Below are 24,580 nucleotides of genomic sequence, written 5' to 3'. Positions count from 1 at the left end.
TTGAGAGAAAATTTTTCTGAAAACGGGCAATACATATGTGTTCTCTCTTTTTAGAGAGAGAGAGGGGGGGGGGTAAACGGCTTCGAAAAAAATCTTAAGATTTGCATATTTTATAGACAACATTAAAAATTATTGAAGAAAACTCAAAAGTTCTATGATTTGGGCAAGGTAATGTATTTACCTGGCTAAAAAACAGCCAATTTCTAAACCTTCTGCAGATGAATCCACTCCCCCCCCCCCTTCTTTTTTCTTTTTTCAAGCTACAATATTATGGTCAATTTTTTTCCAAATTTCATAAAATTAAGGTCTTGGAATAAATGTTAGTTTTGCACATACATCTTTTGCACTCTCCTTACTAGAAAATATTTTGATAATTCTAGAAGGGTTTAAAAAGGAGTGAAACTTCTTTCTTTCATACTCGTAAAAAGAAATAAATCCTGGATATGCTTCATGGGATAAATTTGCATTTTCATAGAAAATGTAAAAGATAAAAATGTATAATCGACAGATGTATTGCATTTTCGTTTAAAAATTTAAGAACCAAACGTCAGAAACACAGAAATTTGACTCCTCAGATTTTTTCTATGAATACTGAGTCACGTAAAATATAAAAAAAAACTGCTCTAAAGCACTCCAGGGTTGTATTTATATTACTTTCAGCAACTAATCCTTTCACGACAGAATTAATAGCAACACATATAAATGGGTTCGGGATACATACAATTGTATCATTCAAAGCTTTGCAAACACTTCAAATAATCATGAACATAGGGACACATTGGTACAATTCTTTGGGGATTTTTCAAAGTAGGTAATGGGGTGGGTCAAAATACGAAGTACATGCATTTTTAGACCTCTATTTTCTCATTTTTACGGAGGAGGGAGGGTAGGAAGAGGTTTTTAAGACTGATCTCAGGATGACCCATCCCTGAGCACAGTTTCGAATTTAGTCAATAAAGTCACATAATAAGAATCTTACCGGATAAGTTCAACAAGACTCCAAATAAAAAATAAATAGAAAACCACTGGCTTTGTCTGCATCCGAGGCTCAGAGTTAATGCAACCAAACAACACAATAAAACGACCAAGTACCTTCAAGAAAAAGAGCTTAAAAACATTTAACAAACATAAAACATATATTAACATACAAAACATGAATACATCAAACGATTGATTGGTCCCTAAGCACAGCACTGTAGCTAGTCTATCATGGTCCTGGACGAGGAAATTTGAGTCCTCTAGTTTGGTAACAAAACATAATACAAATGTTTTTTTTACTGTCAAATAAATGTTCTTTTTGACAGTTTAAGGATTCTTTTCTTCAGAAATCTGACTGATCAAACAAGACAAAACTAATTTTAAGGCTTGTGTATATAAACTGAATAATAATAGCTAAGGGTTTTTCCACAATTCTATATATTAAATATTTAATTAAAATATACCTACAATGTAGTTTTTCCACTGAGCCCAAGCTAATTGTCTCCGAATACAGATAGCTAACCGGTTTTTGTCAGATCTTGCACTTCCACAATTCAATTGCAATTCCACAATTCTATATATCAGATATTTAATTAAAATATACCTATAACGTAGTTTTTCCACTGAGCCTAAGCTAAATGTCTCCGAATACAGATAGCTAAACCAGTTTGGTCAGATCTTGCAGATCAAAATTCTTGAGTGTGTTCTGAATAATTTACAAGTGGTACTTGCTAATTATTTAGAGCACACCCAAGAAGAGAAGTTAGGTTAATCCTAATGAAATAAATCAAAATATGATGAAAATACAATATTTTTATAAAAAATTTATGGGAACTACAGCAGAAAATTATGGAAAGCAGGCCGCCCAGAACGCATTATATTAAATACCTAACCTAACCAAAATACCAATTCTATATATTAAATATTTAATTAAAATATACTAAAAATAAAAGTTCAAAGAGGGATAAAATCCTTTTAATAGACAGTGTTTCACAGACAGTGATAAAATTTTCACAAAAAAACTAAATATTTCGGTCACATATGCAGTGACCGTCATCAGTAGTAGAACTAAACTAAAACAATTAAAAACAACAGTTTATATACGAAATAAAAAAACTACATATTGTTTAATACTGTAATTCCTTTTACATATGTAGTGTTATTTTATTTCGTATATAAAATATTGTTTTTAATTGTTTTAGTTTAGTTTTACTACTGATGACGGTCACTTCATATGTGACGAAACATTAAGTATTTTTGGTGAAATTTTATCACTGTTTGTGAAACACTGTCTATTAAAAGGATTTTATCCCTATTTGACCTTTTATTTATCGTCATGGAAAGGCAGTGTGGTCTCCGAAATTATATAACTTAAGCAGTTTGTTTAGCTTGCCGTAATTTCAGTCAAATAAGACTCAATTTCTTTCTTCCAATAATTTTTGAGGGATTGATAAGGTAATGTATGTTCATTTTAAAATTTGACTTCTTTGTTCCTTTTAATTTCTGTTTTTTTAGGCTTCCTTTCATGATTCAAAGTTTGATACCTGGTATAAATTAATTTATGGTCGCTTTGAATTGGATATTCGGTTTTAAATTTTCGTCACAAAACACTTTTTTTCATTAACTACTGTTCGTTTTTTTAATAAACTTACGAAATTTTAGTGTGCCTTTGTTTTAATAGAATCTATTTGCCGAACATCTGTGCTCAACAGCCTTAGAATTCATTTGATACGAATTGCAGTGGAAAATGGAAGCCATCTCGTGAGATACTGGGTTTTTGGGATATTCTTGGTGCGATTGTATCCTCATATTTGTAATTAGTGGCTTCTTACTACTTTGTAATTTGCAAGCCAGCGAGCTCGTCTCAGCTGTTGGAGAGAATTGTTGTAAGCGAGGATGAGATTGCAAGAACGCAAACATCAATGATGAAAAAATTACGGAGAAAGTTTTAGAAAAGTGCGGGGATAAACAACAGAAAATTGGGGATTCCTTAAAGCAATCGTGCGAGACGACAATTAGTGAAATCTATGCTTCAGTGTCCTTTGAGTTTAAACCAAAGTTTCAGAGCATATTACAGTCGTACAAAAGTTTGAAAGCAGAAATTCAAGGGCTGGGAAAGCGCGTGGCACAGATGGAAAGTAGAATAGACGATTTTGAACAAGAAAAGCTCGTAGATAGCCTAGTTTTCAACAGTATGAAGCAGTTACCGGGTGAAGATTTGAAAGCAACAACTACGAATATCATACCACAGAAAATGGGAGTTACCGGTTTTCGCAAAATGACATTCACAGTATTTACCACTACCGTTTAAATAATTCTACTGCACAAGGCCAAAGAGATATATGGAAATTGAGATTGGTACGAGGTTTGGTGTGAGGAAAATTATCCTACCAGCAGTTTATAAACCTCCAAGTGCATCGTATGAGGATTTCACAGAAGGTTTCGAAAGTCTTCTAATGATGGTTAAGAGATCACAGCAAGAGTTTTTATGAAAGGGTGATTTTAATTTTGATCTTTTATCTTCAGGTGGTTTTAATTTAGATTTTTTTTAATTTTATGGTTTCTAATGATCTTTCTCAAACAGTAACAATTCCTACTAAGATCACGGATCTCTCTGCTACCCTGATTGACAATGTGTCTGTCTCTTTCAAGTATATCCGAAAGGCGTTTTCTAATACTGTAGTGAATTCGGCATCTGATCATTTTCCAGTGGTATTTAGTTTAGATTTACAAGTGTCACGCCAGAAAAAGCAAAATAAAATTATTCAAGAGATTAAGCCTGAAAACGTTCGGAAGTTTAAAGAAGAAATAAGTGCAACATCTTTTGAATCTGTCTTGAACCAGGAAGACCCGTGTGAAGCTTTTGAGCATTTTAGTAGCATCATAACTACTGCATATGTTAAAACTTGTCCGCTGGACACTCAGACAGAAACCAAATATGCCGAGAAAACCATGGGTTGATGAAGAGCTAGTTAACTTATTTGAACAGCGTGACAGTGCGTTTCGGGATTGTCTGAGATCTTCAAAGGAGGAAGATAATGCTCATTTTAAACAAATTCGGAATATGGCAAACTCACTGAAAAGAAAAAAAAAAAGAAACAGTATTACTCGACTTTTTTTTTAGGAAAATAAAGCAGATCCAAAAAGAACTTGGAAAGTTATCAATTAACTGGTTAGCGGACCTCGGAGAACTCAAGACCAAGTGGTTGTGGGGAAGACCAAGAGTTGTGTGAAAATTTTGGTGATTATTTTACTAATATTGTACGAAGAAACAAGCGGAAACTATAAATTCCCAAGCTCTTGTGAACGGTAAGTCGTTTTCTGGTGAGTGGGGCGTGGGAATGAAAATAGAATTTCGTCCCTGGATTCAGCTGAATTAACAAAGATCATCAGCTCCATTGGATCCAACAGTGCTAGGTTGGATGGTGTTAACCTGAAGACGATTCGATCAATTCTGGTGTAAATCCTTCTTGTGCTAGTGCACCTAATAGGTTTATCAATGAAGAAGGGAGTTTCTCCTAAATTACGGAAAACAGCAGATTCTCCTTCTCTACAAAGGGGGCACTAAAAAGGATATATCGAACTGGAGGCCTATTTCTGTTTTGCCAGTGTTTTCAAAAGTTTATAAAAAAGTTATTCATGGAAGACTTTATGATCACCTCACCAGCCTGCATGCATTGTATGATGGCCAGTTCGGATTCCGAAAGGGCCATTCGACTTCGCATGCTGTACAACATCTTTCAGAAAATGTTATATTAACATTGGAAAAGGGTGAGTATTGTATTAGTGTTTATATAGATTTTAAAAAAGCGTTTGATCCCGTTGATTTCAGTAGTTTATTGGATACATTAAGACATTTGGGTATAAAAGAGAGATGTTTGGATTGGTTTAGTTCGTATTTAAATGGTAGGTCAGTGAAGGTTAATCTAGAAGAGAAGTTTTCTAGGCTTTTTCTTGTTTCATGTGGAGTTCCTCAGAGTTCCGTTTCAGGACCCCTGCTGTATTTACTGTATGTCGACAGTATGCGGTTCTACATTCCTGGTGCATCTATGGCATCTTTTGCCGACAATACAGCACTTGTTGTGGCAGCGAAGACCCTTGAAGAATTGGTCCAGAAAGCAAACAGAGCTCTGCAAGGGTTGAGTGAGCTTGTATGCACTAATTTACTTAGCATTAACGTGGCAAAAAGTAATTATATTCTGATTAATCGGACTGGTGTATCTCCAAATCTTCCCAGTGAAATAGCAATAGATGGTTCTTTACTAAAGCGGGTTGAGGAAGTGGGGTACCTAAGACTCATTAAGGTAAGGTAGCGCGTGGCCTTGGGATTTTAAGACATTTTCGACATTTTCTACCTTCTCATATTTAGTTATTTTTTATCATTCTCTGATTGCGCCGTATATAAATTATGGATGTATGATTTGGGGTAGTCATTTTTACGCGCAATTTGAAACGAGTGCAGATTCAGCAAAATAAAAAGTGAGGTTAATTGGTAAGTATGATACAGGAATTTTAAGTACAGAGTCGAGTTTTAGGAAACTTAGGATTTTGAATGTTGGTCACATTAGAAAATTTCATATTTGTATTTTTGTGTTTCAGAGTTTGAATGGTTTTGCGCCTGATGTTTTTAATACTTTTAAGTCATTTGTTCAATTCATTTGTTCAATTCAAATCACTAATAATATTTTAATTCATTTTATCACGGATATGCTACGAGAAATGCTGAAGACTTGGTAAGTGAGCCAAGAGGTACGATTCTTTCTAGCCATGTGGCATGGCAAACGGGCCCGGTAGCCTGGAATACATTTCCAGGCTCAATTCGGGAAGCGAAAAGTGTGCCGCAATTTAAAAACCGGTTAAAGAAGCATATCTTTGCGGGTGGTTGGTGAGTGTGGGGCTGGATGACGAGAGAGTACAATTTAAGTAATTCTGGTATTTCTTCTGTTAATAATATATTCGTTTTCTTCTTTTTTAAATTTATTATTCAGTAATTATATTTATTATCCAGTAATTATTATTATTATTATCTCTCTTTTTTATTGTTCTTTATTTGTGTTTATTTCAGTGATGGTTTGGTTGTTTAGTGTTAGTTGTATAATTTAGTAATTGTGTACTGGTTGCGTTTTTCAAGCATACTTTTGTGCTTGGTTTGTAACCGGTCGTCAAGCCGGCATGAATTATTTTCAATAAAGTTGTTGAATCCTGAAATCCTTAAACGCGTAAATAACAGCTGTGATAGAAACTGAAAAGCCGTTAAGGAAAATGTAGGTTACATCTTTTTTCTGTATTAGGACATTTTGAGTTTTACATTTGTAATTAGTGAGTTCGAAAACCCATAAATATCAAATTTACTTGAAATAGGACTGAGCAAACACAACTTCTGGATAAATATATTGTCAAATTAAATTAATTTGGGATTATGCTATCTTCTAGCTTTCGTGCCTTTCCTCATCCATCAAAAATGAAGATCTTCATATCGGACCCATAACTGACGCACGTCAAATTCATTTTCTTAGCTCTTAGAGACATTTGCAAAGACCAGACTCCAGATATCAGCAGAATGGCATGACAAAAAAGAACCGGGTTCAATATATCGGGCGTGGCGTGCCTATAATCCTTTTCATTAGACAATTAAACCAGCCTTCACCTGTGTAACACTACCTTTTACATTTTAACCTTTAGATTTTTTACCTTTGTAACAATATGATTCTAGTTTAATTTATATACATCTATTGACAAATTCCATAATGTTTTGTTACTATTTGATTTTTCAGTTTATTGATATCATGTTTGTATTTGCATTTTAAGATCAATCCGGATTGTACTTCATGATATGGATTGTTCTGCATCCCAAGTAAACTGTGGAGCACTGCAAGGACCTATCTTGAACCCTTTTTATTTCTAGTGTATCTTGATACGGTCAGATTTTATCTTTGTGGTGCAAGTCTTAAAACATTAATAGATGACACAGCAAGAACAATTGCATAGGCAAACTTCCAAGACCTCATAGCTCGCGCCAATTACGTAATGCAGAAGCTGGATTCATTCACTAGTCTTGGAAATCAAGGCATTAGTGTTAGTAATATGATTTTTAAGCCCCACCGGTGGTTTCTTAAATTTTTTAGTGCACAGACACAACATGAGGAAATGATTGGACACTTTGTTTTGAATTGTTTGAACTTAAAGTGGAACAACACAAATATTTATACTCTATTTCAATAAAGAAGAAAGCTTGATTCACAACATATGGGAACTCACTTGAATAAAGCACGCCATTAATCCCCCTTTAGTGTAGCCAAACAACACGTGCAATATTTCTAGGAAAGCCATCAGTTGCACAAACTTGAATACTTCGCCTACATTGGTGTAGGTTTCCTCCATTGAATCTGAAAAACACGAATTAGAAAAGAGTATAGAAACATCTTGCAAATACAGAGGTTTCAATTTTTCAGAGTTCTGACCTATCTTAATTTACTTATACCTTTATTAAATTTTGATGAAGCATAACAAACGACTAAAATAATGGAATTATGAAGTATGAAACATTTCTTTAATTCTAACAAAGCAAAAAGAAAAAAAACTCACCAAGGACACACTTAGTAATGGCGGGTGCCAGTGGCAGTTCTAACTTCTCTTTTTCCCGGGGCAAAATCTTGATTAGCACCCCTCCCCCCGTCTCCCACAAAATTTTCAGGCAAAATTTTCATAAAATTTTAATTTATTAATAAAATTATTTTCGATTTATTAATTACTTAATCATTTATTTTTAATTATTATTTATTTATTATTAATTATTTTAATTATTATTTTTTAACTTATTTTATTAATTAATTACAAAATATTAAATATTTTCGTTTAATACCTGAACTCTTTACTTTATTCTAATAAAAATAAAACTTTTAAAATTACAAAATGATTATAACCATGAGATTATTTATTTGAAATTTTGCACCCCTAACATTTCTGCGCCCAGGGCAAGTTCTATGTCCTCCCCTCCTAAAACCACCTCTGGCGGGTACCAATGAAGATCTCTTCCTGAAACGTGAAAAGTTACATACAAATGTGTTTTTTTTTTGTTATTAAATGAAAAAATAAAGCATAAAAATACTTGTTCTCATAGTTGAATCAAATCAAATATAGGTCAATCAAAACGATGGATACGAACCTTATGTTAATGTAAAATTAAGTTGTATTTTCCTAATCCTAAATCAGGAAAAAATATTTTCTAATTGTAATTTACATAAGAACACTATTTAACATACAGGGGTGGGGCAGGTGTGCCCATCCTGTAATTCTGGATAGGATTCCCAAATTCAGATAATTTATGATTTTACTTGCTTCTATTTACTTTCTCGTTTTATAATTGTTGCATTTATAGCCTGTTTATATTTTTATTAAATGAAATATCCTCTTGTATGGAGTGTTACTTCAATTTACTTCTGTACTTGCTTCTTTATCACGACACGTCCTGTCCTTGGTTATCCTATGAATATTGTGCGTTTTTTGGCTATCTCTCTTGATATTAGACCATAGAGTAAAGGTGCGTTGTCGTCCATGCACATCTGTGATGTGGTATGAGTAGAGGCATCAGTTCTTTTTTCTGCATTTTACTATTTGACTATATTCTTTTAATGGTAAAATTTACGTCTATTTTTTGCTATATAGTTTTAACGGTTTTTATTTTAATTTTTGTCCTTTCAGGACAATGACTTTCAAAACAAGATCGGTAACCTAGGCTACTAGCTTTCTGACAAACCTATTTTTTACCTTCCCCCATTTATCTCATTGATTGAGAAATTGATCTACCTGAAAAACCAAATGACTGAGAATGAGGGAATTCAAGCCAAATAAATCACATGAGGACTTCTGTATTTATAAAATTGCACTTGTCAATTACCTTAGACCTTAGATCCACCTGTGCCTCCAGAGGCACCCAGGGCATCAAGAAGGAGCCGCCAATCTTCCCGCTGGTTTGCTGCTGCAAGTATGTCCTCCCACTGAGGTTGGATTGATGGGTGCATGTTACGGAGATATCTCTGGTACATTTTAAACAAGGAGTTTCTGGGTCTGTCACTGCGGCGTGGACCCGATCGCTGCTAATGGAGTGCTGCATTTGGTAGTCAGAAATTGTCCATACGCGGTACGTGGCCAAGGTATCTCCATCGGCGGACTCTCATAATATGTGTCACAAGAGGCTGGCCAGTCTTGTCACGGATGGATTGGTTTGTTATTCTCTGCTGCCAACGGATGTTGAGAATTCTTCTGAGACATGTGTTTTCGAAAGCAAGTATTCTTAGCTCTTGTTCCTGGTTTAGGTGCCAGGTTTCGGCAGCGTAAAGAAGCACTGGCATAACATTGCTATTGAAGAGTCGTAACTTTAGCCGTATAGAGAAGCTTTGGGACCGCCATACTTTCCGTAATCTATTGAAGGCCCCATTGGCTTGGCCGATTCTTGTGAGCACTTCTTTTGTGGTCGATCCGGTACTTTCTATTATGCTTCCCAAGTATTTGAAATGGAAAACTTGCTCTATGTGTTGGTCTCCGCAAGTGATGCTCAGGGGTGAATCTGTGGTAGCCATGCATTTTGTTTTCTCATTATTTATTTTTAGGCCGACATGGCCGCCTCTCTCCCTCGCTTTGTCAAGGAGTTCTTGGAGTCTTTGCTTGCATGATTCTAGGACGGTGATGTCGTCAGCGAAGTCTACATCACTGAGGCATGTTTCTGGATTTAGCTGGATTCCGTCTGTGCTTGTACTTCGCAGTATGTAATCAATGACAATTACGAAAAGTAGCGGTGACAAGACGCAACCTTGCTTAACTTCTGACATAATGCGGAAGAAACAGGTTTGGCCATCTGGTGTCTTTACACATCACTCGCTATCTTCATAAAACCCAACAATCAGTGAGACTATCTTTTCAGGGATTCCGTAATGCAGTAGGATCTTCCGCAGACTTTGGCGGTCTACTGAGTCAAATGCCTTCTCAAAATCGATGAATATCATATAGATTTTAGAGCGCCATTCTCTACTTTCTTTCGTCAATAGCCGTTGGGTGAATATCAATTCTGCACATGAAGGGTTCGGTCTGAATCCAGGTTGCTTGTCGCGAAGGTGTCTGTCGAGCTGCAAGCTGATTCTCTGCAGTAAAATGTGTCTCAGAAATTTGCTAGGTATGGAAAGCATGCAGATTCCTAGCCAGTTGCCTGGGAAGGACGTATCGCCTTTCTTAAAGATCCTCACAAGAGTGCTGCGTTTCCAATCTGAAGGTACTTTGGTGGTCGTCCAGATTACTACGAACAACGCTGTCCAGAACTTGATGCAGGTCATAACAGTCGCGTTGATCCTTTTCGCCGATATACGGTCTTCGACAGGCGACGTCCCATTTTTCAGCTTCTTTTCTGCTGCTATAATTTCAGTGGATAACGGCGGATCCGGGCTGATATTTAAGGAAAACAGTGTTGTTGCTGGGATCTCTGGGGGATCCTCTGGTGGAGGTCTATTTAGCAGCTTCTCGAAGTGACTGGCCCAAACTTCGTTTATGTCAGACTGATGTGTTATCAGGATACCCGCGGTGTCTGTTACTGGTCCATATTGAATAGAGGATTTCTGTCCAGTAATCTCATTAGTGATGTTATAGACGGTTCTTGAATCACCTCTCTCCGCCGCCTCTTCTGCCTGCGCTGCTTTTCGCTCCAGCAGGTTTCTCTTGTCTTTTCTGGCACTCTTCTTTACCTCTTTATCCGCGGCTCTGTATTCATTGTCTCTGAGGATCTGTTGGTCGGGGGTTTGTCTTTGGATAAGTGATGCTTTTACTTTTTTTCTTGTCTCAATGAGTTCCCATGTTTGGTCAGATAGCCACTGGTCTTTTGGGCTCTTGCGGTACCCAATGGTGGCTTTCGCGGCATTGTGAAAGCACAACTTTATTCTTTCCCAGTATTGATTGCTATCAGCATCATCTAGTAAAGACAAGGCTTCAAAACTATTCCGCATCTCTAGTTTAAAAGCTTGGTTGAATTCTCTCAACCTCAGTTTCTCCGAGTCAAAGACTGGGTTTAAGGGAGCCTTATTTGCTTTTCTATTTCTTTTCAATTTGAGGCAGATTTTTGCTGCCATCAGATTATGATCTGAGCCAACGTCAGCTCCTCTATATCCCCTTATATCAAGTAGGCTTGATCTCCACTTCCTGCTCCAAAGACAATGGTCAATCTGATTTCGGGTATGGCCATCGGGAGATATCCAAGAATATTTGTATACATCCCGATGAGAAAATAGGGTACCTCCGATTACTAGGTCGTTAAGGAGCGCGAAATCGATAAGTAGTTCTCTGTTTTTGTTTCGCTGGCCCAGGCCATGCTCTCCGAGAACCTCAGGGGAAAACGAATGGTCGTTCCCTACTTTCGCGTCAAAGTCTCCTAGAAAACATGCCATGTCATGCCGTGGTATGTCGTTTGCCACGGAGTTGAGAGCTCTGTAAAATTCGTCTTTTGCTTCGTCGGTGGCATCATTGGTGGGTGCGTAGCATACTATTACTGACAGTTTCGCATGCGCACCGATGAAGCCGACTTTCAGGATTCTAGGTGACACCGGTATCCAATGTAATAGAGCTTGGGAAGTCTGTTTTGTCATCATTAGGGCTACTCCGTATTCACACTTTGGCTGCGATCCACTGTATATAATGGTTACATCTCCATCCAGTTTATTAGATCCAGATCCTAGCCATCGAACTTCTGACACAGCCAGAAGGTCAAGATGGTAATCTTTCAGTGCTCTTAGCACTTGTTCAGTATTGGAGTCTTGAGACATTGTGCGGACGTTCCAGAAACCAAATTTGAGGTGTTGTTTCGCATTCATAAATCTTGTCCGTGGGCTTGCAGAGCTCGTCATCAAAAGGAGGTTCAAAAATCTAAGGCTCAAACTTGATGTTTCGGTTTCAGTTAGAATTATCCCCGACAGCGGGTTCTTCAGGTCCTAGGTGTGGGTCGCAAGCCCACAGCCCAACCCTCCCTCTTTATCCTGGCTTGGGACAGGCTGCATACGCAGGCGAGGGACAGGCTGCATACGCAGGCGAGGGACAGGCTGCATACGCAGGTGAGTACTTGTCAATAAGCTTCCTAATAAGAGTATTAGATATATTAATTAAAATGTGTGAGCAAAATCCCTTACATTTCACTCTGTTACATTACTATATACAAAATACCCAACGACATCCAACCACTTACTTTTCAAAAATACTTTCCTCCTACTTCAAAATATTTGTTTGGCAAAAAGCCATTGACAATTTCGCAGTGGCCAGCAACCCTTTCCAATAAACAAAATAAAATGCTCAAAATATATTTTATACATTTGTGCATGTGCAAACAAACTCGTAATGAGTGTGACTAATAGTAAAGAGGATACAGAGAATGTCCAAATAGTGGCAGAACAAATGCATGTCATGGGGGAAATCAAACGTCCATCGCCTAAAAAAAGGAACTCTCTTCACAATAAATGTGCCTAATAGTGAAGAGAATAAAGAATGCATCTAAATTTGCCCCGAGTTAACCTAATGCACAAAAATGAAGAAAACGTTATGAGGCTATGAAAACAAATCTAGATCAAAGCGTCAATTACAAACTAAAAAAAATCCAACTGGTTAATGAAAAAAAACATAAATACCAATTTGTAACTTTTCTCACATAAAAACAACACTGTCAATAGCATAGGATTTTCGTTGACAATCTGTTTTATCAACTTGAAATACCGAATTGTAAAAATTTCTTGTTTATTGCAGCCATCTTGCATATGCTGCATAACAAAAAGGTTCGACGAAATTTTATTAAGAAGTACTCCAAAGGCAGATTTTTTCTGGCCCAAAGACATATCTAACCCAAGAAATATCTGTGCGCTTTCTGCGCACGCTTCTCCTCCGCCCTAATCAATTCAGAGCTTCATACTTTATCCCCTTCCATGGAATTCCAATTTCCTTTAAGTCCTTCCTTATGACTTCTTCTCACCAAATTTGCGCACTACCTGCTTATCGTTTTGTCCAAGATGGGCGGCCAGAAAGAGCAATCTGTCCTCGTTCATTCGTAAAACCTTTTTCGACCTTTTCTTTTTTTGCCCTAGAAAGAGGGATAGAACTACACTTGTCGAAGAGCTTGTTGTTTGACATACGGTCAGTCAAACTGGTACTAAAAACTATCCTTAGACAATTCGTTGGGAAAATACTCTTCCTTTTGAAGTGTCCACGTCTCAAAACTATACCTGACCGCTGTCATAAAGATGTATATGTATTCAAAGCTTCTTATCTCTCATACCGAATTTGAACCCATTTTTTGCCTCAAATGACCGGACTTCTTTGGTCTAACATTTTAAACCGTTTTACCAGAAGGGGTATTCTGGAGAACTTCTGATGCAAATGAAACCTCTTTAACATGAAATTTGTATTGCCTGAGAGCTAGCCTTAAAAGTTACCCGATTGTTAATTCTTAGAAGACCTATATTAACTAGTTGTCTATAAATTAAATACTCAACCAGATATTTCGCGTCGGAAACTAATTAATAACTAAATATTCCTTTATAATTAAATTAAAATATTTCTTCAATATCTTGGAAACTAAAAAATGATAAAAGAAATCACTTACCTGGTCCTTTTTTGGCATAATTTATCATCATGACTACGAATATGTACAGAAATCCAATAAACTGAGCCAGATTATAGACGAACAAATAAACTTGGCGATAGTTAACTAAAAAACAAGAAATCTTTGAATAAACCAGCACGTTCCGGATAATGCGCACAAAATTTACTGTATTACCTGACACATGAGAAGAAGGACTTTTTACTTCACAGAAGGCCGAGGGCTGAGCTTTGAACATTGGGAAGGGATTAAGTCTGTGGATGATTCTGCAACGTTTTCAATGGAAGCTCCGACTACGAATTAATTTCAAAGCCTTCAGTACTATCTGTATACGAGGGAGTATCCAGGGGAGGGTTACCGGGTTTTAACCCTCTCCCTACAAAAAATTGTCTGACTCGTAAAAACGTAACAAAATTGTATATAAACAAATTTTCCATGTGTATTTTTAAGATTTTTGTACTCCCGAACAAAAATCGTGGGTACAACCTTGTCTGTATTCATTTACGAGTACCAATCATAGAATGTATCAAGAATTATAAAAAAAAAGAAGAAAAAAATTGAATAGAACTTCTGGAATATGCTTAATATAAACGCGTTTCCAATGGTAAAGACTAAAACTTGCAGAATCATTAGGGGGATCGGGGCTGAATCGGAAAAAATTGGACAATCCCAAATATCTCATTTGTTTATGAAAGAAAAATGGAAATTTGATGTTCTCTAGATACCTATCAGAATAGGATTGTTTGAGATTTTTTTCACAATTTTTCTTATTCAAATTTTTATCAAAATTTGCATTTATATTTTTCTGTTAGTGTCCGAACTAACCCCATCTGGCAGGTTGGTTCAGACATGGTGAACCTTGAACCAGACAAGCTAAAATGTGCCAAAAATCTATTTGAGGTCTTATAGAAACACTAAATTCTTCCATAAAACAGTTTCTCTACTTTGAATACAGCTGAACAAAATTATTGAAATCAAGATTTAAAAGAAAACAGAACATCTTCATCTTAGTTGATTAAGAGATATTGTGTGGTGAGAAATCAAATTCAAAGCGGAAGATGTGAAGCACTCTGCTGGATCCTCCACAGGATAAAGGTTTTGGCAGACTTTGGAAAATATCAGAAAAATCTGCACTTGCAACATGTTCTAACTCAGGGAAGACAAACTTTTCGCATTTCTTTCGCATCAAATTGATGATAGCTTCAGCTTCTGCAATATCCTGAACTAATCCAACGTAGCAGCGGATTGCCTTCTTTAGCTGGAACTTAGCAAGGACGTAATCTCCCACTGACAAGGAAGAAGGGTTGAACGGCTGATCATCACGGTTGTCTTCTTCACCAATGATCCCAATCAGATTACTCATTCAGCTTGAGATTCACCGCGGGCATTTCCTTGGGGTGTTTTTTTATCTCCTTTTCCATCCTATTTCGACTCAATCTCTTTCCTTTCTTGGGTGTCCGTGATTATCCCAGTTCTTCCAGTTTCGCTCTTCTTACGAGAGCTTCCGTGAGCACTTTCTATAAGCGGGAAAGGTCAAATCATTTCTAGGGTTATTGTGACAAACTAGCATTGCGGTAGATGGCCTGGGAGCAGGACTAGGGCCAGTTGGTCACCCAATTGTAGAAATATCATCCCTGGCCCCGGACTGGCAAATTTCATCATGTTCCAAGGCTGTTGCATTTGCCTGATTTGATCTTGTTTAATCTTGAATAAGTCGACCCATCACTTTAGACGGGAGGAAATACACTTCACCCAGCATATTTTTATCGAAAGGCCAGATTCCAACCTTTTTGAAAGAAGAAATTTTATTGGTCAGAGAAAACTTTTCTAGGTAGGGCGTAGGACAAAGCTCAGCCACTTGGGGAATAGACGCCCTTCTTTCAGGGTTTAACTCGAGCCATTCATTGAACCTTAGCTTGAAACCACTCTAGAAAGGACCAAGAACATCAATATCTAAGGGTTGGAGTTGGGAGGGAACAATGTGGTAGAAAGGTTAGAAGAACAATTTCTTCATTTTGAAGTGAGCTGCAGCTGCTCGGATTGACCTCCTTGTTCCTAAATGTGCTACGACCAACTCTCTCGCATTTTCGTGATGTGGATCACGGTCTCTGAGAGTCTTTCGCCTTTACTTTCTGGGAATTAAAAAAAACAGAGTCATAAGCAAAGAAATAAAAAAAAATCAACTGCTCTTAACACTACAAGAGTCGAGAGAGGGAGAGAGACGGAGATAGAGAGATTGATTGATAGATAGATAGATAGAGAAAAAAAATTTAACACGGTGTTGAAATCCACAAGCAACCTTTCTTCTCTTATGTTATCTGGGTAAATATTGTTTTGGTAAAATTTGAAGAGTCTTGGTCCAGGTTTGTTGACAAAAAAAAATCATTATTTTTTTAATCATCTACTCTTACCTATATAGGGTAGAACCGGACACCGTCTGGTTCAACCCGAAAAAAAATGTCCTAATCATCACCCCCCCCCCCCCCTATCACGACCCGAAAGAGAAAGCCATCTGGAAAAAGCGCATTAAAAGAAGAGCAAGGTTCCAGACAAGAATTTACTTACCTAAAATAGTTTTGCAGTTTAACTTCTGAAAGGATCAGTCTACCAAACTATCTTGCTTGAGATATGAAGGTTAAATGGCATTCTTACTAATTTTCGTGGAATTTCTCGCCAATTAATGTCACAGTAATTGAGAGTGTCCGGTTCAACCCGAGCCCGGTTCAACCCCGTCTAATTGATGAAATTATTGATCAAACAGAGAAATTCGATACACTTGTAAGATTAAGCAAAGCACATCTCCTCTATGCTTTTCAGTCTTGCACTGATCCGGACATTCGTAAAAGCGGTAGATAAGGGAACACTGTTGTTAAAATATTTGGAAAAAAAGAACAAAAACTAAACCTACAAAATTTAAAATTCTAAAATGGGATCCATTGCAAAAAAAAACTTAACTTCCGTTCCGAACTTTCATTCTCACATATCTAAACAAATCAGGAAGGCTATAAAGTCATAACCTGTAACTCAGTCTTCACTGATACAAAAAATAAAATGAAATTATATGCTTCTTTTATAATGTCTTGTCTGGAATTGGCCTCCATTTGCACTACTGAGCAAACTAATGTACATTTGATTTCATAATTGCCACATTTAACATAAAAATAGAGGCTGTAACAAGAATGCACATAAAGACAGGCAAGCGATATTCCAAACTTGCAAATGTTCAAAATTTAATGATTAATAAGTTTATTTCAATTTATAATATTTCCTTCGCCAAAGAAAAGATAGATAAATAAATAGAGTAAAAGAAATCAATAAAAGGAGGAAAATATAGGTTTTTTTCAGTATACAAATACTTAGCCAAGCTTTAACAGGTCCTTCTTAATATTTGTCAGAAAAACCTGCCTGACACACAGCAGAAGGATTTTCTTTTTTTCAATTTTCTAACAAACCTTAAGAAAGACCTAGTAGAACTTAGCTGTGTATTAATATACTGGATAAAAACCAATTTTTCACAATCTACTGAAGTATGCAGATTCAATGACTTCTTTCCAGCCATTGACCATTTCAGAGCTAGATAAACAGGATAATTTTTCACTTTGGCAATATGTCAAAATCTATCAAGTACAAATGTGTTCTGGCGGTTAGATTACGTGCTGCTAGTGACACGGTTTAGTGCAGTCGATGTAAACAATAGTTTCCTTCCAAGTGTGCAGGCATATCAATTGAGAAGAGAAAATAATGTGGTGAGTGGTTCTGTTTACATCGCTTCCTCTGAGCATGGTTCTGAAACGCATATAAGACCACATTCTCGACCCTCTGGCTCTAAAGTACCACGGTGCTCACCAAAGTCTGGTGCAAAATCAACTACCCCAAAGTCAGTTTCGAAAAACTAAGCTACCCAAGTCCTCCCTCCCCCCTCCTTGTGCTGACAGTGACAAGTATATTAAACAGCCAGAAGAACCTGCAAGGAATGTACAATTTAAGAATAAGTCAACTCATAATGCAGCGACAGCTGATTTGAAAAGAAAAAAATTTACATGTTCGTAAATAATCTAATAAAGAGAAATGACATCTCAACGAAAGGGATTTGAAAATTAAAACTCAGTAAAGATATTAACTCCGGTAATTTCCATTTTCTTGTGACGCAAGATGAGTTATTAACTCTACAAAATAATCAAGTGAGCCTTAAGACAATAATAACCAAATTACAAAATGACTTAAAAACAATGAAGCAATTGTTATTACACATGAAGAACAAGTATCGGAGTTGAGTAACTCTAGCAACAACTGTTCTAAATCCCAGGAGCTAAAAATACTTACTGCTACTATGGCAACGAATCAAGCTCTTCAGTACGTAAATTGTAGAATGACTTTCGGTTCTATACATAAATTGTCAGCAGATAACAACACGAATGCTGTAAGGATTAATCGAGGGGACGCTGACTTCACACCACATGGTGTACATCTCGGATCGGTGCATGTGCTGAACGCTTCTACCACGCTTGGCACAGTCCCCAAAGCACTTGGCACAGTTCGGCCACGCTTTGGACGCGCCATCAGGTGTACATATTTTCTGAGAGAGCAATCCCTCGGGATTAACAAGGTTATTGATAATCTTATGCATCTGATAATGAATTTATTATTTCTGAGAAACTAGTGAAAGATGAAAAGAAAGGAAACGTAAGAATAAGCAGAAAAGAAAATGCTATTTGCAACCATTTTAGTCACAAACAACAAGTAGAACAATAGGGCAATTTTTTTATTTATATAAGACAGTGGAATGCAACTTTAAATGAATATTTTGACCTTATATCCAAGGGCCGTCCTCAGCAAAACAAATGAAAAAGAAAAACGAAGAATACAAAAGAACTCACATTAAAATTCAATCTTTAAAACTAAAATATTTTCTCAAAACCGTCCTAGCATCATTACTTCAGGAAAGTTAGGCATCATTACATCATCATTATTGCATCATTACTTCAGGAAAGTTAGGACTGTTTTGAGAAAATATTTTAGTTTTAAAGATTGTATTTTAATGTGAGTTCTTTTATATTCCTTGTTTTTACTTTTCTTTTATCTTGCCGAGGACGAGTCCTGGATATAGGGTCGAAATATTCATTTAAAGTTGCATTCCAGTGTCTTATATAAATAAAAAATTTCCCTATTGTTCTACTTGTTGTTTATGATGGAAAAGCAGTGTGGTTTTCGTCGCTATTTACACTTTTATCACGTTTTTTGCATATTTTGTAAACAGTGCAGGTTTTTACAAATTCGGTTGTTTACATGTCTGATATGTGGTTTTGATCATGTTGACCTTTGTTCTGTTTTATCACGTATAGACAAATCGTGTAAATCCCCACATGTATCAGACGTGATGGAGGGTAAGTTCAAGGCCCGAGCTTTTGTGGGTAGCACAGAAAGCATCTGCGACCCTCCACCCCCCCCCACCACCAGGTTTGAGAGTTCTTGCCTATGAAAATTATTCATAGCTGTCATTATTCATAGCTGTTGTAGCTCCTTTGCCTTCAACCGGAAACCAGTTTTACCTTCGTGATCGCTTTGCGTCCATGTCCTTGTCCTTTTCCCCACCTTTCAGGAAACTAGATAATTTCACCCTTAACCTTGCCTTTCTGAGGTCCCAAAACTCAACATTAAAATCCTTCCCAAGAACTACTCAAACACATCCACTGTCGCTTTACCCAAGTCATTTTAAATTACCTAACTTTTTAATTACTAGCACCAAAATTCTTTATTTATACAAGCTTACCGAACTCGAGGTGCTACCAGAATTGAATCAAATTGACGTTATATCTGTTTCAGAACTACAGTCCCATGATCCGGGGTCCCTTGATCTGGCACAATATTCACGGTTTATTAAGCTCCGTCCTTCAGATCCCCCACTCGGAAAAAAAGGTGGTGATGTCTTGGTTTTACTTAGAGATAACTTTACTCCAAAATTAATTCAGTTCCTAGCTTATCCGAGCATGACGATATTCCTTAGCTAAGTATCCGACCGAAAGTGCTATCCCATCCCTTAGATATTATTGCAATAGATGTCTTCTATTACACGCCAAACCAAAATATTGCCCCAAAACGCAAATTTATCTAGCAATTGTAGACAATTGCGGATTGTATTAATAATAAGAATCCCAATGTTGGACTTCTTTTAGCTGGCGACACCAATGACCATAAGATGTATTCAATTTTCTTATCTCTCAAAGTGAACCAAATAGTTAAAATACCAACTACTAAGGGAAACACCTCTCTTGATGCTATTCTAACTAATTTGAGTAGTTTTTACAGTCCCCCCTCAGCTTTACTCCTATTGGGTGGGAGTTATCATCTTTCCGTCATTTTGAAACTTTAAGCCTTCTTTCTCAATAACTAATGGCTCTTGCCGCCCTCTTTACAAGCCTAACCTTTTTTCTTTTGATAAATGACTGAGTACTGAGAATTGATCCAAGGTTTACAAATTACACAATCTTGATGAAAAAACTGCTACTTTCCACAAAAAACTGAATGATAAATATCTAGTTTCTTTCCCCGAAAAAAAATATTTAAAAAGTGCTCCAGTGATAAACCCTTTATTAATCAACCCATAAAAAACTAATTAGGAATAAATTAAATATTTTCAGAAACGGTAAACAGGATGAAGCTAATAAACTAAGAAAAACACTAAAAAGGAAAGTTCGTGAACCAGCTTGATCAGATAATAAACCCAAAAATTGGCATTCCAAGGATAAAAAGTTGTGTGGCAGGAGTCTTAACCAGCTTAACTTCAACCTATGGAGCCCCGAGAAGTTACCGCTAATAACCGTAACAGGTTCTTCGCTTCCATGGCCCAAAGCCTTCCAGCATTGTCTTATCAATTACCAATTGAAGATTTTCCCCCTTCTTTCCCCTCTATTTCTCCGTCGAGATCGAAGAAAAATGGAAACTAAGGAAAACAAACGTTTACCCTCTGAATATCCCATTTTCTTTTATTATTGCTTTCAGTGACTTTCTTTCAAATCCCTTGTCTGTCTTTTTCAACGAGATTCAGTCAATTTCGACAAATATGGAAACATAATTCATAACCCCGTTAAAAAAGAAAGACAGAAAGCTTAGTTTTGAAGGTGTTCGCCCTATCTCTCTGATTCCTATATTCTCGAAACTACATAAAAGATTCCTTGCAGATTGGTTAAAAGAAAAAAATCCTACCTTTTACTGACGTGAGGCAATTTGGGAGCCTCAGATCCACTTCTACTTCCCATTACCTTGTTTTTATTATCGACTACATTGGAGAAATTTTCGATAAGCCTAGTTCCTGGCTTAATCTAATTCCCATCGATCTTGAAAAAACATTTGACCGAGTTAACCATAATAGATAAGTTGAGAAACTTGTCACTCACTTCAATATTGACTTTTCCCAGGTCAAATTGGTTGTCTCTTTCTTACTAAATATATCTCAAGAAGTCAAAGACCAGAGTCATCATTCCAATCCCCTCCGTGTCCACAAGGGAGTACCCCAAGGTACTCTCCTAGGTCCCCCTCCCTTTTTCAATTATGATCAATAACTTCGCTAAAAAAATTTCTGACAGGTAAAGATTTGTTTATGACCAAACAGTTGTTGAACCCTGCTTCAGAAATTTAATGAGCATCCTCAGTGACATTACACATGATGCCTTGGACTTAGACATGAGGTTAAACCCTTCTCGGTCTAAGATAATGCCAATATGTTTCCTTAAATCCTCACCCCCTATTTATTAACTTTACCCCTCCTGAGATTTCTGTGTTCTCCAATAATTATTTGGCGTCACAATGTCTTAAAATTTAAGGTGGGATATTATTCATGTTAAAAATATCATCCACAGAGCTAATGCGTCTATCTCCCTCCTTAAGCTCCTAAATAAATTTGGCGTCCAATTCCCACTATTTAAGGAGTATACTTCCCTTTTCAATCCTCATCTTGAATATACTTGTCAGTTTGATACCCTGGCACCTCCCCGGAAGAATAAGACAAAATCGAATCCATCCAAAAAAAGCCCTGTGAATAATTTTCAAAGCAGGTAAGGTCCCATATCCCCTTCTCTAAAAATACTAAGTTTGGTGACGCTTGAGTACAGGAGTTGCGTTATGCCACCGTTTTTCAAAAATACAATAACAAAAACCCTAGCATTGAAAGCCTTTTCCCCAAAGACACTCCCCAACCAGATTCCGCCCACCTTAGGTTGTTTCTAAACCCGTTTCTATATTGTCCCCGATTCGCTGCTTTACCTCCAGATATGAAAAAAAAACTTTTGTCTACTAGATTGCTGAAAAAATTAATAGAACATCCCGTATTTCTCTTTTTTTTTATTACTTTTGTATATATTCACACATTTCCTTTTTAACGTTTTAAATGATCCGTTTAAATTTACTTTTTTTAATGTTTTTTAACTAGTCTTTTTTATCTTTCATTTGATACTTATTTTTTTCTTCAGTTTGTTGTTTTTTTGGTTGTTTTTTTTATCCCGAGATTTTAATTCGGGCCTTTGGAGCTTGTGATGGAAATTTTGTGAAATAAATATATTATCTATCTCACTTAAAGGTTTTTACTTACAAGCTTTTAGCAATACAAGAAAAAGGCTAACGAAAGTGAAGGTCACGAAAACCCTGCTGAATTTTTGCCACCTATTAACTAAATAGGTCGAACTTAAAAGTAGAAAATGTTTGTGTTCACTGTATAAAAGAGGAAAAGATCACGATTTTTTCATTATATTGTGTATTCTTACTTGAAGGCACACAGAGTTAATCCGAAAATAGCATCAGTTGAGATTCTAAATTAAACAAAGGTTACCCGGGTGATTCATTGTTGATCTCTCTTCAGAACTTCTGACTATGTAATCGCAGGAAACAGTAGCCGTTTTAGGTCTCAAAATCCTGGGGGGGGGCAAAGTAATTTATAGGAGTATAAAAAATATATAATAAAAGGAATTTAATGTCAGATGTCAGAAAAACTGGGGGAGCACCTCCCCCCCCCCCGGCCCAGTCCAAGAACCGCCACTCACAGGAAAGACATGTTTGAAAATCTAAAAACGATAACTGTATAATCCTATCACTTTCTTACTGTAATTAATTGTCTCAAATAAAAGTCAAATTATCCTAATCATAAGTCTTACTTGGTTCAAACACTTCTTCATCTTCCTGTAATTGTCTCAAAATATCTGGCCTATCTTGTAGAATATCTCGGGTTTCTTCTTCAAAATCTTCTGGGCTCTTCCATTTGTCAAAGTCAATCTAAAAAAAAGAAAAAAATACCAAACACACATTTAAAATTCCAACTAAATTTTATATTGGCTAAAGATAAATAAGATGAGGAATTGATGAGAGCGGAAATTCAAATTACTCACTGTAGAAAGACCCTCTACTATTACCTTATAAAAATCTTAACCTTTTAATATGCCTTTTTTAATTTACTCTGCACCACTTCATTACTTCTATTGCCACTGTAAAAGGCGTTTTGACTTTTATAACAGAACTGGATGTCGCAATATTGTTAACACACAAAACGAACATGAAAATTGAAGGAAGATATAGAAATAAGGCAGAGACCTAGATTTTTGGGGGCTGGGTCCCAAGAATACATGCCTGATCCAATTTGGGTCGTTCCCAGGTACATTTTAAGTTGTAAAAAATAAACTTTATTGAAAAATTAATAGTTCAAATGACTTACATAAATTAGCAGTTTAAACAGAAATTACAAATATTAAATGAAAGTTCTATGTCACCAAACGTTTGCCAAACATAAAACTTAAATATTCAGCCGGTCAATTACCTAGAGCTTTGGCGCTTTTCATTGGCAAGTTTATTGGAGAGTATTTTAAGATTGTAGTCTCGTTTTTACATTTTCTTCTAATCACATGATATTTTTGTGATTCCCAACAACATGAACCTTGCTCCCAAAACTGCTAGTTTTGTGGCTCTTCAAACACATTTTAGTTTCACTAAGTTTTAAATTATCTAGCGATCCCAAGGAAATGAGAAAAAAATTACAGTTCAACCAATGTAAAATTCAACATGGCAAGACGCAACTCACGCAAAATTCAACCCCCGCAAAATTTTACCCGGCCACAATTCCATCTACTAAAATCTCAGAATAAGAAAAATCAAAGCCAGCAAATACAATCCAGTGAAAACTCAATCCTTGTATCCGATACAGGATGGCGTTCTCTGGGCTCGGCTGTTTCCCAAAATTCTGTTGTTTTCTCATTTTTTTTTCCAAAATTCTACATTTTGAAATTATTTATCCTTTTTTTTGAATCCCCCTTCTAAAACAACTTCTGCGCACATACCTGCTTTAACCTGTAAACATTCAGTACATCTAAACTCAACCCACACTTTGTTGCTTCGAATAATTAACCAATACTATGACCTACCAACTTAATTTTCACTGGCGTTCCCCATATTTTAGGGGGCAGAGAGCCCCTAAATAGGACCATCTCCAGAGCAGTCTGCCCTTGGCAGCCCTGGTAATTAAAAAATAGCAATGACGTAGAAGACGTCAAAATTATAATTATGAATAATTTTACTCTTTCATAAGCATTCCATAATCCGGACCATTCAATTACTCAGCCTATTCATATATTCTAAGGCTTTGAATAATCTACCACAATTTAATTAATTAAACCTAATTAGATGCTGCAAAATAAAGCACCTTGCATTTTAGCTTCGTATGTTTCACGCCTAGATTAATGGTATCTTTACCCCAAATGAAAAATTGTATTTAAATTTTCGGTAAATATTGGGTCGAGTTGCTCCACATTTATAGATCATTACCACAAACTCTTTGATAAATGTATCCCTTGTGATTAAGGAAAATTGTGATTTTCCTTAATCTGCAGGATTGAAAAACAAGTATTTACATATGCAAATTCATTACTGGTATTCAGGCCCAGATTTACCAATAGGCTCACTAGACCCAGGACTAGGAGCGCACAACGCCAGGGGGTCAATAAATTA

The 24,580-nt window shown here is 36.4% G+C and overlaps 1 protein-coding gene across 1 annotated transcript in view; it reads right to left on the bottom strand.

Annotated features, from left to right (window-relative positions):
* Hacd2 (3-hydroxyacyl-CoA dehydratase 2) overlaps positions 1-24,580 on the bottom strand; it is a 70,932-nt gene that overhangs the window by 25,582 nt on the left and 20,770 nt on the right. Inside the window, exons 4-7 of the mRNA XM_089094050.1 lie at positions 22,741-22,858; positions 13,601-13,705; positions 7,237-7,364; positions 980-1,092 (exon numbers count right to left, since the gene is read on the bottom strand). Of these exons, the coding sequence (XP_088950176.1) occupies positions 980-1,092; positions 7,237-7,364; positions 13,601-13,705; positions 22,741-22,858 (464 nt within the window). The remainder of the gene's footprint in view (positions 1-979; positions 1,093-7,236; positions 7,365-13,600; positions 13,706-22,740; positions 22,859-24,580) is intronic.

The sequence above is a fragment of the Artemia sp. Qi Xiang Cuo genome, chromosome 9 (assembly GCF_049724085.1).
Source record: "Artemia sp. Qi Xiang Cuo chromosome 9, ASM4972408v1, whole genome shotgun sequence".
In the NCBI taxonomy this organism is placed as follows: domain Eukaryota; kingdom Metazoa; phylum Arthropoda; class Branchiopoda; order Anostraca; family Artemiidae; genus Artemia; species Artemia sp. Qi Xiang Cuo.
The sequence above is the reverse complement of the archived record's forward strand: the minus strand, read 5'-3'. Positions and strand labels throughout refer to the sequence as shown.